The sequence below is a fragment of the Acomys minous genome (genome assembly GCF_964271855.1).
Source record: "Acomys minous genome assembly, chromosome: 2".
NCBI classification, from domain to species: Eukaryota; Metazoa; Chordata; class Mammalia; order Rodentia; family Muridae; genus Acomys; species Acomys minous.
The window spans coordinates 57,417,812-57,433,051 of record NC_140484.1 but is presented as its reverse complement, the minus strand read 5'-3'; the positions used below and the strand labels follow the sequence as shown (position 1 = coordinate 57,433,051).

The window sequence follows — 15,240 nt, the reverse complement described above, 5'->3', positions numbered from 1 at the left end:
TTCAGCAGGGCTGTGGCTATGTCTTTCTGTGATTTTCTCCTTCACAGGGGATGTCATCTACAATAAGACTGATGGAGCTGGCTGCCAATTCTATGCTATCTGCAGCCAGGACTGTGATGTCGACCGCTTCCGGGGTGCCTGCCCCTCCTCTTCACCTCCAGTGCCCTCTACTCCTGAGCCTTTGTCTCCCCTGCTTCCTGGCTGTGATAATGCCATCCCTCCCCGGAAGGTGGGCTTCCCTTCTCCCTCAACCTCCCTGTGATGTGGTGTGGGTCTGCATTGAGCCATGGCTAATGGCCAGCACTACCCCCATTCTGTGGCCCATCTCAATGGCCTGTCTCTTCCAGTAACTCCTGCTGAGAGATGCACAGGCTCTGGGGTCTTGATCAGCAGACACTAGCTGCCTTCTGGGATTCAGAGCTGTAGGGACCTGGAGCTACTGGCAGGACGGCTTGGGGTCCCCACATGAGCTCCAGGTGATCACTCTGCTTATCTTTTGCCTCAGGTGAATGAATCTTGGACCCTGGAGAACTGTACAGTGGCCACGTGCCAGGGCAACAATCAAATCATCCTCCTAGAGCCAAAGCCTGTGGACAATGTCACCTGTGTCAACAAGCACTTGCCCATCAAAGTGTGGGACCAGGAGCCTTGCCACTTCCATTATGAGTGTGAATGTGAGCAGAGGGCAGGCGCGGGACAGCTCAGCAAGATGGGACAGGATCAGGGCATTTGATCTCAGGGTCTGTCAATCTCAGGCAGCACATGTAAATGCTGTGCTAGGCTGCAGGCAGGGAGTGCACAGGCAGGCACAGACAGGGGCTGTGTCCAGGAAAGGGTAGGGTGCAAAAAGCCACAGTGTGAACCCATTCCCACGGTCCTGATGACAACTTCTATTACTGAGTGTTAAAAGACACAAACTCGGGACTTAGAAGAGTAAACTCTTAGGGTCTCCCATCCCCAAGCTAGAGTCAGATCAAAGCAAGTAGGGCCACACTCCTACGGAGGGTCCTTCCTGCCTTTCCCAGTTAAGGGCTACAGGAATCCTTGGTTTGTGGCTTCATCACTCCACTCTGCGTCTGTCTTCTTATGGCCTTCTGCTCCATGTCTGTCTCTCCTGTCACTTATAAGTACACTGTCATTAAGATCAAGGGGCACCCAGGCGATTTGGGATGGCCCTAATTTTAAGACCAACATCACAATAGACATGACTTGGGAGACAACCTATCTTATTTATGAAGCAACTATTGTTCTAGAGGAGGAGCTAGGTGACAGGGCTGGGAGGTGACCTTATAACTGTGGTCTCCTGTAGGCTTCTGCAGCGGATGGGGGTACTCACATTACCTGACATTTGATGGCACCTCCTACACTTTCCTGGACAACTGTACATCGGTGCTCATGAGAGAGATCCACCCGCACCATGGCAACCTGAGCATCCTTGCTCACAGCTACTACTGTGGGGCTACCACCGATGTCACCTCCTGTCCCCGCGCCCTGAGCGTCTACTATAACTCCACAGAGATTGTTCTCACCATCACTGCCACTGTCAGTGGGAAGGAGGAGAGCCTGGTGAGTCTAGTGATAGGCAGAGCCCCCACACCACATTGCAAACACAGGCCTAGGTATGGGGTGACAGAGGCAAAGGTGAAAGCTCTGAGACTGAGAGTGTTCTCCCCTCTGCAAAAATGGCCCAAAGACAAAGAATAAACTCCTAGCTCTAGACTGAGGAGAACACAGGAATGTTCCTAGTGTTTGGGAGGCAGAACTCCCAAAGTAGCACATCCTGCCTAACCAGCCACCTGACTTATTGTCTCCCCCTGGACGCCCCCAGGTTATATGGGACGAAATGTGGATACGTTCAGGCTTCAGTAAGAATGGCGTGACTGTGTCCTTGAGCGGGGCCACCACGATGAGTGTCAACATTCCCACCATTGACACCAGCATTACCTTTGATGGGCACATCTTCCAGATATGGTTGCCCTACAGATACTTCAGCAACAATACTGAGGGCCAGTGTGGTGAGTGCGCATGACCTGGCTCATTCTGTTTCTATGAACAGGGGCCAGGGAGAGGAACTGGTCTACAGAAAACAGTGAGAGGCTCATTATTGTCCCCACCCTACTCACCAGGTACCTGCACAAACAGCCAGACAGATGACTGCCGCCGGCCTGATGGCACCATAGCTTCCAACTGCCAGGACATGGCCAAAGAATGGCTGGTGTCTGGGAACAGCAGCAACGACTGCTTAGTTCAGCCTACCCGTCCCCCAAGCACCACTCCCCAGTCTCTAGTGTCCAGTACGCCCACCTCCACCCCATGCCCCTCTGCACCTCTCTGTGAGCTGATGATGAGCCAGTGAGTCGGTCTTTGGGGCGGTGGGCCTGGGCAGCGGTCCCCTCGGCTAGCCTCCGTGCTGGGCCCTGAGCTCTTATCCCTGATCATCACTCACTGTTATAGGGTCTTTGCTGAGTGCCACAGGCTCGTCCCTCCAGATGCCTTCTTCAGAACCTGTGTCAGTGACCACTGCAATGCCAATTTTACTGACACACTCTGTCAGAGCCTGGAGGCTTATGCAGCACTCTGTCGGACCCAGGGTGTATGCACCAACTGGCGCAACGCCACTGGAGGGCTCTGTGGTAAGCTGGGAGCTTCCAACCTAGGGATCAAGCCTTCTTGGTTCTTCAGAGCCTGTCTGATGACACTGTGTGCCCACAGACCTCTCCTGCCCATCCACTAAGGAGTACAGGCCTTGTGGACCCTTGCATCCAGCATCCTGCAGTTCCAGGTGAGTGCCATCTTAGTAATGGGGAGTGATGGGTAGCAGCTGGTCTCCCAGGCATGCCTGAAGGGTCTGAGCCTGTGGAGACCCCTAGCCTAGAACTTCCTGGGCTACCCACAACTGGCTCTTGGAGGTGCCACCTGATTTCTGGTCCAACACTCTGCTGCTCCTACTCACACTAGGACCCTGAATGTTTCAACTGGGATGCTGGCAGAGGGCTGCTTCTGCCCTGAGAATCAGCTCCTCTTCAACTCACGCATGGACATCTGTGTGCCAGAGTGTCGTAAGTGCCACTTACCTAACATGGGACAAACCTCACCCTACCTCTGTCCCCTATAGGGTCTGTTCTCACCTGCCAGGCCAGAATCCAACACCTGTGCAGATCCTGTTCTGCCTGACTAGTATGAGAGTGGATCCTACTAAGGCCATGGGTCCTGCAGCTATCAAAAGGAAACTGCTGCTTGGGGCTGGCCAGAGAAGCTGCCTTCCCTCACTGCATGAAGAGCTAGACTTTCAACATCCAACCTCATCACTGTCTCTGGGACCTGACACCCTCAGAATTCTCTAGGATCTTCTGTTCCATTCTGGGAGAAGATAGAGGTCTTGGCTTGGGATGCATGTGGCTGGGGCTAAGAGCGCCATTTTCTCAGCCTATGGCCCCCTTCTGCCTGGCATTGAGCCCTATCATCTTCAATAACAACCATACTCATTTCTTTCCAGCCTGCGTGGGACCAGATGGGCTACCCAAGTTTGTGAGTGGTGCTGCTCCCCTGGCCAGCTTGAGCTATAGAGCAGGAAGGAGGGAGGGAGGGGGCTGGCTGACCCTTCATAGCCCAGGAGGCTGAGGTGGGGCTCCTGGGCTTCCTTCATGCTGACCCTCTGGGCAGCAAAAGGCTAACCTGCTTATGGTAAACTACAACCTAGAGTCGAATTCAGTAAGACAGACCAGGGACTTTAGGGCCTCTGAGCCTTCGGAGATCCTGATTTGGCTTGTTTCAGCCTGGAGAACACTGGATCAGCAACTGCCAGGCATGTGTGTGTGACCCCAGCTCCGTGTCAGTACAGTGTGAGCCAATAAAGTGTGAGAACCAGGATGGGCTCCCACAGTGCACAGAAGCAGGCTTTGTGACTGTGACTAGGACCAGCGCTGACAATCCATGCTGCCCTGAGACAGTGTGTGGTGAGCATCTACTGGGGACACAGGAGAGTCACACTCTAGCTTAGCTATGTTGGGCTATTCATGTGAGGATGGTCTTAAGATACTGCAGCTTTTCATGAAAAAAATAAATAAATAAAGCTGGTGCCTAAAAAAGCAGAGAACTGGTGAGGACCAAGGGGATGAAAGGGTGAGGGGACTCGATGAAACCCAGAAAAGCCATGAGGCATCCTAGGTTCCAAGGAAAAATGGCACCAGAGGCCAGTATGTCCAGAAAGGGAGAAGATGGTGCCAGGGAGGGGCGGGGGTCAAAATGGGCAGCATCCTGACAGGGCCACCTCTCTACAGTCTGCAATGTAACCACCTGCCCCGAGAGTCTGCCCAAGTGTGATCCAGGGCATGAGCTGGTCCACACCCGTGAGAACGGCAGTTGCTGTCCCAGCTCCAGCTGTCGTGAGTAGCAATGGGGTTGAGGCACAGGGAAGCGGCACTGAGACTGGCTGCAGTGGTGTTCAGGGATGGGGAGGATTGAGGGTTTTTTCCCCACTGCCTAGATGCATACTCAATCCCCTGTCCTTTCAGGACCCAAGCTGTGCACATACAATGACACCATCTATGGGGTAAGAGCTCAGCACAGGTAGGATGGATAGCAGGGATGGGCTGAGGCGGGTAGCAAACCCGTGCTCCCCAGTCCCTGCTCCTGGTCTCAACATTCTTGCCATGAGGGCAGATCTGAAGAGGGGGTCTGGGCATAAGGCCATTTGTTTGTATGTATGTATGTATGTATGTATGTATGTATGTATGTATGTACATAAGTACATGTGCATGTGTGTATGTATATGTGTGTGCATGCGTGTGTGTGTGTGTGTGTAGAGCTGTGGCATGAGGGGCTACTACATATGCCACATGTGAGTGGTCAGCTTTTGGGTCTCCCAGATTACTGCTTTCCTTGCTCATTGGATAGCTGTGTTTAACTAGGGGAACAACCACACCTTGGGGGAAAAGATCTGGGTCCTATGGGTCCTACCTGGACTCAGTTACAAGTCTTCACCTGCTGTACTCACCCACCCCCTTGCCTTCTCTCAGTGCCACTCTTCTCCTCTGCTCTAGGTCGGTGCAATCTTCCCAGGGGATGCACCCTGCCAAACGTGTACCTGCTCCTCCGAGAGCGATGAAGAACCAAGAGTAGAATGTAGAGAGATCCTCTGTAATAGCGCCTGTTCCCAGGTGAGCCTGTGACCCAGCACACACCCTGAGAGGCTGCGCATGGAAGCCTATCATCACGAGTCCTCCAATTCACCGTCACTGTGAGGTCTTGTTCATTTCCAAAGGGAAAAGTAGGGGGAAGACTGGCGGGCAGGGCCTGCAGGCTGACAAGACAGCTAGAGCAGGTCTAGTACAGTACCAGTAGACCAGGGGGTCTGAACCTGGGGATCACGACCCCTCTGGGAGCCAAATGACCCTTTCTTCCACAGGGGTCACATATCAGATATCCTGTTACCAGATATTTGCATTACGATTCACAACAGTAGCAAAGTTACAGTTATGTAACTACAATCAGGTAGCAACAAAATAATTTTATGGGAGTGGGTCACCACAACAGGAAGACCTGTGTTAAAATGTTGCCGCACTACAAAGGTTGAGAACCCCCGCCATAGACAAAGAGACAAAGAGAGGCTCAGAAGCAGGTGACATAAGCTGCAAGACCTGGGAAGGGGGAGCAACACAGCAAGACAGGACTTCTCTGCAGTTCCTGCTAAGGAGACCTAGGTTCCCTAGAATGTTCTAGGAAGAGTGGCTGGGATGACTGAGAGACCTGACTGGCTCTCCTATCCCTGCAGGGCTTCAAGTACACGTTAGTGCCAGAGCAGTGCTGCGGAGAGTGTGTACAGGATGCCTGCCTCACCCCAGAGGGCCTGGCAGTACAGGTAATAGGCGAGGGTGTGGGGAGACCCTCCCTTGAGCAGGTCTCAACTACAAATAGAACCCTATCTGGACCTCTGTTGTGTGATTTGCTTTTCAGCCCAATGAGACCTGGGTGAACAGTCGCACGGACAACTGCACTGTGTACCACTGTAGGACTGAGAATGGAACCTATGTACTCACCCCAAGCCCCACACCTTGCCCTGATGTGTCCAACTGTAGGGTATGTGCCTGGGAGGCCCTGCCTTTGGGTGGTCCACCCTTATCATGCCCCTGGAAGGATCTGCCCCAAGGCGTCTGTGTCACTGTGGCTTGTACCCCATATCCTGACTCTGCCCCAGTCCTGTTCTATTCTTGGCTCTGCAGGGAACCTTAAGGAAAACTGGTTGCTGCTATTCCTGTGAAGAAGAGGGTAAGTTAAAGACATCTCCCATCTAGTCCTCTAGCTCCATCCAGCTCCTATCAAATGCAATACAAGTTTCTCTCACTGGGTGGCAGATCCCACCAAAGTGTCAGGATAACAGGAGGAGTTGGTCAGCTATGACAGGTGTGCCAATTACTTCTCTCACTGCTGTGGCAAACATGAACTCAATTTAAGGAAGGAAAGATGTATTAGGCTCATGGTTTTAGTGTACAGTCCCACCATGGTGGGGAGACACGGCAGCGGGAGTAGAGGCAAACCATGAGCTGTGTCTGCAGTCAGGAGGCAAGAGGGGAAGGGAGGAACGCAGGTGTTCAGCCCACTTTCTCCATCTCATTCTGTCTGAGTCCCCAGGCCATGGGAGGCTCTGCCACATTCAGGATGGGTCCTCTCTCATAAATTAACTTAATCTAGAGAATCTCGCAGAGCTTTGTCATTTAGGTGATTCAAGCTGACAGCCAATATTAACCATGACAGGGGGTCAGCTTTCTCAGCCCTGGGGACTCTGAGTGAGGGCCCAGGGTCTCTGCATTGGCCTGTCTTCTTTGCAGACTCAAGGACGTGTCAAGTGCATGTAAACACAACCATCTTGCGACACAAGGGCTGTGAAACAGAGGTGGCAGTCAACATCACCTTCTGCGAGGGCTCCTGCTCTGGAATGTCCAAGTGAGTGGGGGCCCTGCCTCCCCTGAGAGTTCATACAGCAGAACCAGTTAGCTACCTTGTCACCTTGGGTCTCACAGAGACTGTCTCCCGCTTGGGGTCAGGAGGCCACACACAGCTGGTTAACTAAAGCATATGACCCATAAGCCAGGGGTAATCCTGGCTTAGCTGCACAAAATGGGGTTTTGGCTTTCGGGGGGGACTCGGGTCCAGGAGTCTGAATGTGTTTAGGGGGTCAGGCAATATCAGATCTCTCTGTGGGCTCCAGACGGCCCTGGGATGTGGTCAGATATGAGTGGGAGTAGCTGGGAAGGCTGAGAGTTTGTGTTAGAAAAGGCAGGAGGAATGGCCACATGCTGGCTTCAGGACTTAAAACGGCTGTCCAGAGGGAAAGTCTGAACAGGGCTAGCAGGAAGGGAAGGGAAGAGAATCAGAGGAGGGAGTAGGGTTTAAAGAGAGCCCAGGAAGGATAAGGCTTTGTGTTTAATAAAGTAGCACTGTGGACAATCAGGTGGCTATCAAGAGCCCACAGAGGACCATGAGTCATAATACTGCTAAGAGGAATACCCTTCCATGTTCGCAGGTACTCCATGGAGGCTCAGGCTATGGAGCATCAGTGCAGCTGCTGTCAGGAGAGCAAGGTCCATGATGTAGCTGTGACCATGCACTGTCCCAATGGTACAGTCTTCCAGCACATCTATGCCCACATCGATGAGTGCAGCTGTGCCCTGGCCTGCAGCTCCCTGCCCATGACTTCCATGAACACTCCCTAGAGCCCACTGCTGGAAGGCAATTGTGTCCCCCAACCCCTCATGACCCTCTACCTGGAGCAGAGCCTGCACAACTGACCATGAAAACCTTAGGCAGGCATGCTCCATGAGGCCCGCAACTACCCTCTGTGGCTCCCACTGCCTCTGCTCCTCCCTCTGCCTAGCACTCAGTGAAAACAGCATCGTGGAGGGTAATGGGACAATTAAGATCAACTTGAGGAGGGTGCCAGGTGAGGATCTGGCCCTTGGAAGACCATGTTGGCTGTCTCAGCCTCAGCCTCTGTAAGAGAGCCTGTGGCTATAGGGCTCCCCACAGCAAGCCTGTGTGCCCTCTGTCACATAAAGAAAGTCCTCTGTCAGTCATCTCAAGTTCACAAAGGCAGATGGGACCATCCAAGTATGGCCAACTACCAGAGAGCTATGTGAGGCAAGGTGGCTTGCCTGCTGGAGGGGCCCTGGGATCTGGGGTTGGAGAGGGGCCTGTGCTTGCCCATCCTTAAGCTGCAATAAACCCTGGCACTACGTGTCTCCTCTTGGTGTCTTTTCCTGTGCATTCTGCATGGCTCCCTGTCTGTGGTTCTGAGTTGCCAGGAACAGAGCTAGATAGATCAGCTGGAACACGAGAGGTGAGAGGGTGGCTAGGAGGAGTAGATATGGAAGAGGTACTTGGCCTTTGCCTGGACACTGAGAACATCTGCAGGAGCAAAGCAAGCCAGAGAGCCACACACCAGCCTAGCAGCCACCCTGAGGCAACACCAGGACATCCTAGACAGACAGAGGAGCCTGTGGGCAGAGGAGGCCATGCTAGCACCCATCAGTGAGGTGGCTGCAATGGGCAGACACATAAAGAAGGGTGCTTTGCACTGCTCAGATGCCACGAGTCTGTGGCTATAGTGGTGCTGGGACCCCAGGTCCTGTTCTGCCTCCTCAGGTGTAGTGTATTCAAGATACCTGTCAATGACTGGCTTACTATATAAGTGGCTATCCTTGGCTCCCTAATTTCCTTTCCTCTGTCCAGAGTGGAGGGCACTCCGTAAGAGTGGCAGGGAGTCATAGGGGTCAGGGGTTGGAAATACGGGGCTCTATGGCTTGGGTTCCGGAAGTAGGAGTGGCAGGAAGAAATCATGTCAAGGGGGGACCTATATCTGGGACAGATAATGGCCTGGCTTGACTGTGTAGGAAGGGTACAAGATGATCCCTAAATATACAGAATGTAGTCAATGGTGGGGCTGTGACCTAGGAAGATAAAGGCACAGTGGCAAGCTACAGCCCCAAAAGCTTCTGGAGAAGTAAGCAGACAGGTCCTGGTATGGGCTCTGGGCTACTCTGCTTCCTGGAAATGGATGCAAACAGACTCAGTGTGGCTAGGATAGGGGGACCCAGATCCCTATAGATGTGGCCAGTGAACCTTCCTTTCTTATGCTCTTGCTGAGGTCTGTCTGGCAGACAGCCTACTGGGGACCAGCAAACACGGCCCAGAGACTGATGAGGCCAACAGATGTGCTACGGGACAGGAGGCTACTGAAGCTTCTCTAAGCTTACTTTTGATCTCTCATGAAGCCACAGCAAAATGCTGGTTCCTCAACCCCAGTCACTCCAATGCACTCTCACTGGGTGTCAAGGGCATCACTTGGCAGGGACACTCTCAAATGTTGAGATCTTTCATGTCAAGGACACCCCTGACTATGGCCAAACATAATGCGTGCTGTCACTGATCCACTTAACCTATTGGGGAACAGAGGAACAAAGAGATGGAAAACCTTGCTTTAGCAGGAACAAGGCCTGCTCCAGCCAGGGCAGTAGACTCAAGAGTCCATTCTGAAAACATAAGGCCTGACCAGGGCCTAGGGAAAATCACAGTAAGACACAATGAGTAGCCAAAAAGCTTTAGGTCCACGTAAAATATATTCCGAGAAAGATTTCTGTCTCCTAGATAGGAGTGTGGGCATCTCTTCCCCACAGACAGTGACAAAAATAAACTGCAACCACAAAGTGGATTACGTGGAAAACAGACAGACATCCCTTCTGAAAAGACATTAGTGGTACACCCACAATGACAGGGAAGCCTAGGAGTCCATCAGGAGGCACAGTACCTTTCTTTAGAGGGAGTGTACACTTAGCTCCTAAATCACCAGGCCTCTGTACCCCTGAAAGAAGCAGAGTCAGTAAACAAAAGGGGATCAGGCAGCAGTCCACTCAGGTTTGCAGGTAACATAGTGTGGCTTTAAATAAATGACTTAAGATTATTGGTGATATATCTGAAGTTCCCCCAAGCGAAAGAACTGAAAAGGAGCTGGACATGGTGGCAGATACACGTAACGCCAGCAGTCTAGAGGTTAAGGCATGAGGATCACCAAGTTGGAGACCAGCCTGGGCTACATAGTATAGAGACCCTGTATGGAGGGAGGGATGGAGGGAGGGATGGAGGGAGGGAGGGAGGGAGAGAGGGAGGGAGGGAGGGAGAGAGAGAGAGAGAGAGAGAGAGAGAGAGAGAGAGACAGAGACAGAGACAGAGAGACAGAGAGATAGAGAGAGAGACAGAGAGAGAGAGAGACAGAGACAGAGAGAGAGAGAGAGAGAGAGAGAGAGAGAGAGAGAGAGAGAGAGAGAGGAGGAGGAGGAGGAGGAGGAGGAGGAGGCGCCTGGGTTGTCTGGAGATGAGTACCAGGATGTTCTTGCTGGGGCTCCAGTCATGAGGAAGGAAGGGTGATGCTCAGCCTAGGAAAAGCTGTATCCTCCCACGTGCTTCCCTTCTGTTTCTACATTTCCACCCCATAGCTTTTAAAATAGATCTTGGCTGCAGGGTCCTGTTTCCATAGATAGCACAGCAGAGGTCTGTGGTTCAGAAAGATGCCGGTAGAGCTGCCTTCAAAATACAAATGAGGGGCTAGAGAGAAACCTCAGTGGTTCAGAGCACTTGCTGTTCTTCCACAGGACCCAGCTTTGATTCTTAGCAACTACATGGTAGTTCACAGCCATTTTTGTAACTCATTCCTGGGTATCTGATACCCTCTTCTGGCCTGTACGGGTACTAGGCATGGGCATGGTACATGGACATATAGGCAGGCAAAACACCCATATACATAAAATAATTAAACATTTAAAAACATATAAATGAGGGGCTGGGAGACAGCTCAACAGGTAAAGGTTCTTGTCACTCCAGCTTGGCTACCTTTGTTCAATCCCTGGAACCTGCATAAAGGTGGCAGGAAAGAACTGACTACAAAAGTTGTCCCCTGACCTCCATATGCACACAGTGGCATGCACATGAGCACACATACACCATACACTCATACACAATATTGAAAATGAAAGTTAAAACTAAACAGGGACTAGGAAGCTGGCTCAGTTGGTGGAATGCTTGCTACATAAGCACAAGGATTTGAGGTGAATCCCCAGAACCCACATGAAAAGCAGGGCTTCGTACTGTGTGCTTACAGTATTAGTACCAGGGAGGCGGAGAAGGCAGGCAGACCCCTAGAGCCCACTGGCCGGCCGGCCCAGTCTACTTGGTGAGGTCCAGGCCAGTGAGAGACTCTGTCTCAAAAATCAAGGTGGGCAGTATCCTAAGGTTGACCACTAACTTCCACATGCATGTAGATACATAACACACACACACACACACACACACACACACACACACACACACACACACACACACTAAAAGTAAAAGGGAGTCATGTTGATCCTTTTCCTAAGCGCTCAGGGGAGTCTCAAGGGCTCAGACTGCTAAGCAAAAAGGTAAGCAGGAAAAGGTGCTTGGCAACTGCCTTGTGTGCCTGGGGGACCTGCCAAGGCCCTACAGTGGAAACTAAGTGGATACTGTTCTCCTCACAGATAGCATTTGGGGAATGTGATGGCAAGGAGGCCACACTACTCTTGAGGTCACAGGCATGCTGGGTAAGATCTGCTCCACCACAGGCACAGAGGGAGGCTGCTTGCGAAGGAGGGAAGTGTCTTAATTACTGTTTGATTGCTGTGAAGAGACACTCTGACCAAGGCCACTCTTAATACAGGAACATTTCATTGGAGGCTTGCTTATAGTATCACAGACTTGGTCCATTATCATCATGACAGGAAGCAGCGAGGCCGACTGCTATGCTGGAGCAGCCGCTGAGAGCTTTCCATCCTGATCCACAGGCAGCACAGGCTTTTGAAACCCTAAAATTCATCAACCCGCCCCTCCAACACACACACACACACACACCCTTCTTCCAAAGGTAACACCTACTCCAACAAGGCCACACTTCCTACCCCTTCTCAAATGGCTACCAACTGGGGACCAAGTGTTCAAACTCATGAGCCTATGGGAGCCATCCTCATTCAAATCATCATCTAAAGCCAGGCAGGAAGGAGAAGCTTGAGGAAGAAGGAGCCCAGGGTACCCCTTCAGGGACAAGTGATCAAGTTTAAAGGCTGTGAGGACAGCAAGGCAAGTGCCCACAAGCAGACGACTCTTGGGGTCTCCGCCAGCCACTGAGATGACTAGACAAGGAACTTGGGCCACTGATGGATAGGTTCAGGACAAATGTGAGGCTAGGACAGGATGTAGCTGTCAGAGAACCCTAACCCCAGCACAGGCCCTTACCCTGCCTGTGCTCACAGGACAGTCCCAGAAAGAACTGCCCTAGATTGCAGCTGCTCCCTGACACTCCGCTTACTTTTCCACCAACCTGCTGCTCATGTCCTGGATCCAGTGATGTCTAGCATGCCATATCTTTGCAATATCTGGCTGCCTGTGCCCTGCCTTCTGGAACCTTCTTCCTGCCTCCTCCACTGTGCATATTCTTGTGGCTGCTCTCCAGCACTGTCTGGACAGACACCTTGCTTGCTGAGCCTGCTCTGTACCTTTAGAGGCCTGGTGGGAACTCTCCTTCTCTCTGGCATTTCAGCTGTCCTGGAGCCTGAGGCACACAGTGACATGGTGAGTCATTTTGCCATCCTGTCTTCATCCTTTTTAAAAAAACAAAAACAAACAAACAAAAAAACCCCCAAGTTTAGAGACAAAATTTTAATCCAGATGTAAACATCTCTTGAATACTCCAAAGTACTGAAAAATAACCAATAATGTAAACTCAAGTCTCCTACTCTATAGAGATCTCAAAACAAAAATCATGCTTACATCATCAACTATTTGGGGGAAATAGGAAAGAATAATATTGTGTTGACGAGGACGACATTAATTACTGGATCTATCTTGTTATCTTCTGCGGACATGTGCTGCTAGTGTTTCCACTTAATGAACTGTTCTCTGGTTCAGCTGGGCGTGGGGTGGCATGGGGTGGGGGAGGACTGGAGAGAAAGCAGCAGCTGGGGAGTCATGGAGGCTCAGCTCAGGCACCAGGCAGGGAGTGAGGAGGGCCCTTCGCTCTCCTTGCCTACTCTGTTCCCTCAGAGGCTCCCTCCCGCTGCCTCAGAGCTCTCAGTGAGGGGCACAGTGGCCATCAATGTTACCCTGTCTGCTGTCACTTTGGAGGCAGCTGCTCTTGCCCCACTCCTGTTGCTCAAGCTTTGTCAGACCTCTGATCCTGTTGTGGTCTGAATGTAAAATATTCTCTACAGACTCGTGTGTTCAAATTCTTGATTCCCAGCTGTTAGTACTGTTTGGAAGGTTGTGGAATCTTTAAGAGGTAGACATTCAAAGTGAGGCACTGGATACAGGTCTTGAGGTTTTACAGTCAGACCTTCTATCCTGCCTTCCATGATGGCCTTACTTTTCTTCTCGTCAAGTATTAGGGCACAGCAATAAGACAATTAACACATGTAAATCTTTTCTATCTCATCCTGCTTAGAATGAACTGGTCATTATGGGGAGGTCCAAAAGGGGGAGCACTGGTGAGAAATGGATACCAGCTCCAGGTTCAGCTCAGGGGATGTGCAAGCTTTCAAGGAATCTACAGAAAAGCAGACACAGCGAGGCTTGGGGATGAGTGCAGAGGGCAGACACAGACGCTGCTAACTGTGTTTTCATCTACCCCAAGGCTAAACACATCGGAGAGAAGATGGGCTTACACTCCCCCAAGACAGCAAGATGAAAGCATGATAAAGCCTAGGCACAAAGGCAACAATGTGCTCAAAGCATACTTGAGGCTTGAATACACATAAGACTGAGTGCAGCAGAGGAGGGCTTACCTCCTAACATGCTGATTGTATAAACTGCAGCACAAAGTCACCACGCTTTCCCTAGAGCCTAACTTATCTACTATGAAGTATGTACAGGAGTCTCAACAATAATAACTTTCTTAGGGTTCTATTGCTGTGAAGAGGCACCATGCAACTCTTATAAAGGAAAACAGTTAACTGGGGTTGGCTTACAGCTTCAGAGGCTAGTCTACTACTGTCATGGTGGGAAGCATGGCTGCATGTAGGCAGATGTGGTGCTGGAGAAGGAGCTGTGACTTCTACATCTGGGTCCACAGGTAGCAGGAAGTGACAGCCACACTGGGAGTGACTTGAGCATCTGAGACCTCAGGGCCCACCCCCTAGTAACACACCTCCTCCAACAAACCCACACCAACTCCAACAGGCCACACCTCTTAATAGTGCCACTCCCTAAGGGCCTACGGGGGCCATTTTATTTAAAGTACCACAATACGCTACCCAGAACAGTGAAAAGAAAAGTGATGGCACAGCCCAGGCCTGCTGGATAATAAGAAAGAAAATTAAAGTGGTATGGGTCCTGTGGCAGAGCATGAGGATGCAGGCTTTGTATGTGCAGAGCTTTAGAGCACAATGGCATGGAGGCTAAGGCAAAGGAGACTTGCAGCTAACTGGATAATGGCCAAGAAATGACACTGGGATCTAGTCTTCATGCTCTCTCTCCCTGGTGTCATTTTTGCAGTGGGTGATGACTGGACAGACTCATGCATGCTAGCTGGGCACTCTGCTGCTGAGCCACACATACTCTGGGGAACAGCAATTGGATTGGCAGCTATGCAGATCTGAATTAGAATGACCCCCATAGGCTCATACATTTGAATGTTCGGTTTCTGGTTGCTTACAAAGGATTAGGAGGTGTGGCCTTGTTGTAGGAGCAATGTTACTGAGGGTGGGCTTTGAGCTTTCCAAAGCCCATGTCAGGCCCAGACTCTCTTTTCTGAATCAGGATGTAAGCCCTCTCAGCTACTGCTGTAGCACCAAGCTTGACTTCCTGCCTACTACCACACTGGCCACCGAATGATCACAGACTGACCTTCTGAAACTTCTCTCAGCTAAATGCTCTCTTTTATAAGCTGCCTTGGTTATGGTGTCTCTTCACAGCAATAGAACAGTCAAGACAGCAACTCAGACAGAGGTAGAAGAGTTAAAAATTAGGAGAAAAATGTAAATTACCTTAAAAACTGAAAGTAGAAAAAGCTTTCCCAACTGTGGATAAAAATGTGGAAACAACACAGGAAAAGATTAGTAAACTTGATAATGTGTGTGTTTGTGTGCATGCATGCATGCGTGTGTGTGTGAGTGACTTTTTCATGAAAATCAACAACAATGCAAAAGGACAAGAGATGAGGCAGGCAAAGCACCTGCAGCCCCT

The 15,240-nt window shown here is 51.0% G+C and overlaps 1 protein-coding gene across 1 annotated transcript in view; it reads left to right on the top strand.

The window, feature by feature from the left end:
- MUC5B (mucin 5B, oligomeric mucus/gel-forming) overlaps nt 1-8,231 on the top strand; it is a 34,770-nt gene extending 26,539 nt beyond the window's left edge. Inside the window, exons 33-50 of the mRNA XM_084802814.1 lie at nt 48-229; nt 506-674; nt 1,310-1,566; nt 1,829-2,015; nt 2,127-2,352; nt 2,455-2,633; nt 2,713-2,782; nt 2,959-3,059; nt 3,497-3,528; nt 3,776-3,956; nt 4,281-4,385; nt 4,515-4,552; nt 5,043-5,159; nt 5,774-5,860; nt 5,956-6,078; nt 6,222-6,267; nt 6,828-6,942; nt 7,523-8,231. Of these exons, the coding sequence (XP_084658940.1) occupies nt 48-229; nt 506-674; nt 1,310-1,566; nt 1,829-2,015; nt 2,127-2,352; nt 2,455-2,633; nt 2,713-2,782; nt 2,959-3,059; nt 3,497-3,528; nt 3,776-3,956; nt 4,281-4,385; nt 4,515-4,552; nt 5,043-5,159; nt 5,774-5,860; nt 5,956-6,078; nt 6,222-6,267; nt 6,828-6,942; nt 7,523-7,712 (2,405 nt within the window). The 3' untranslated portion in view covers nt 7,713-8,231. The remainder of the gene's footprint in view (nt 1-47; nt 230-505; nt 675-1,309; nt 1,567-1,828; nt 2,016-2,126; nt 2,353-2,454; nt 2,634-2,712; nt 2,783-2,958; nt 3,060-3,496; nt 3,529-3,775; nt 3,957-4,280; nt 4,386-4,514; nt 4,553-5,042; nt 5,160-5,773; nt 5,861-5,955; nt 6,079-6,221; nt 6,268-6,827; nt 6,943-7,522) is intronic.
- Nucleotides 8,232-15,240: the final 7,009 nt, after the last annotated feature.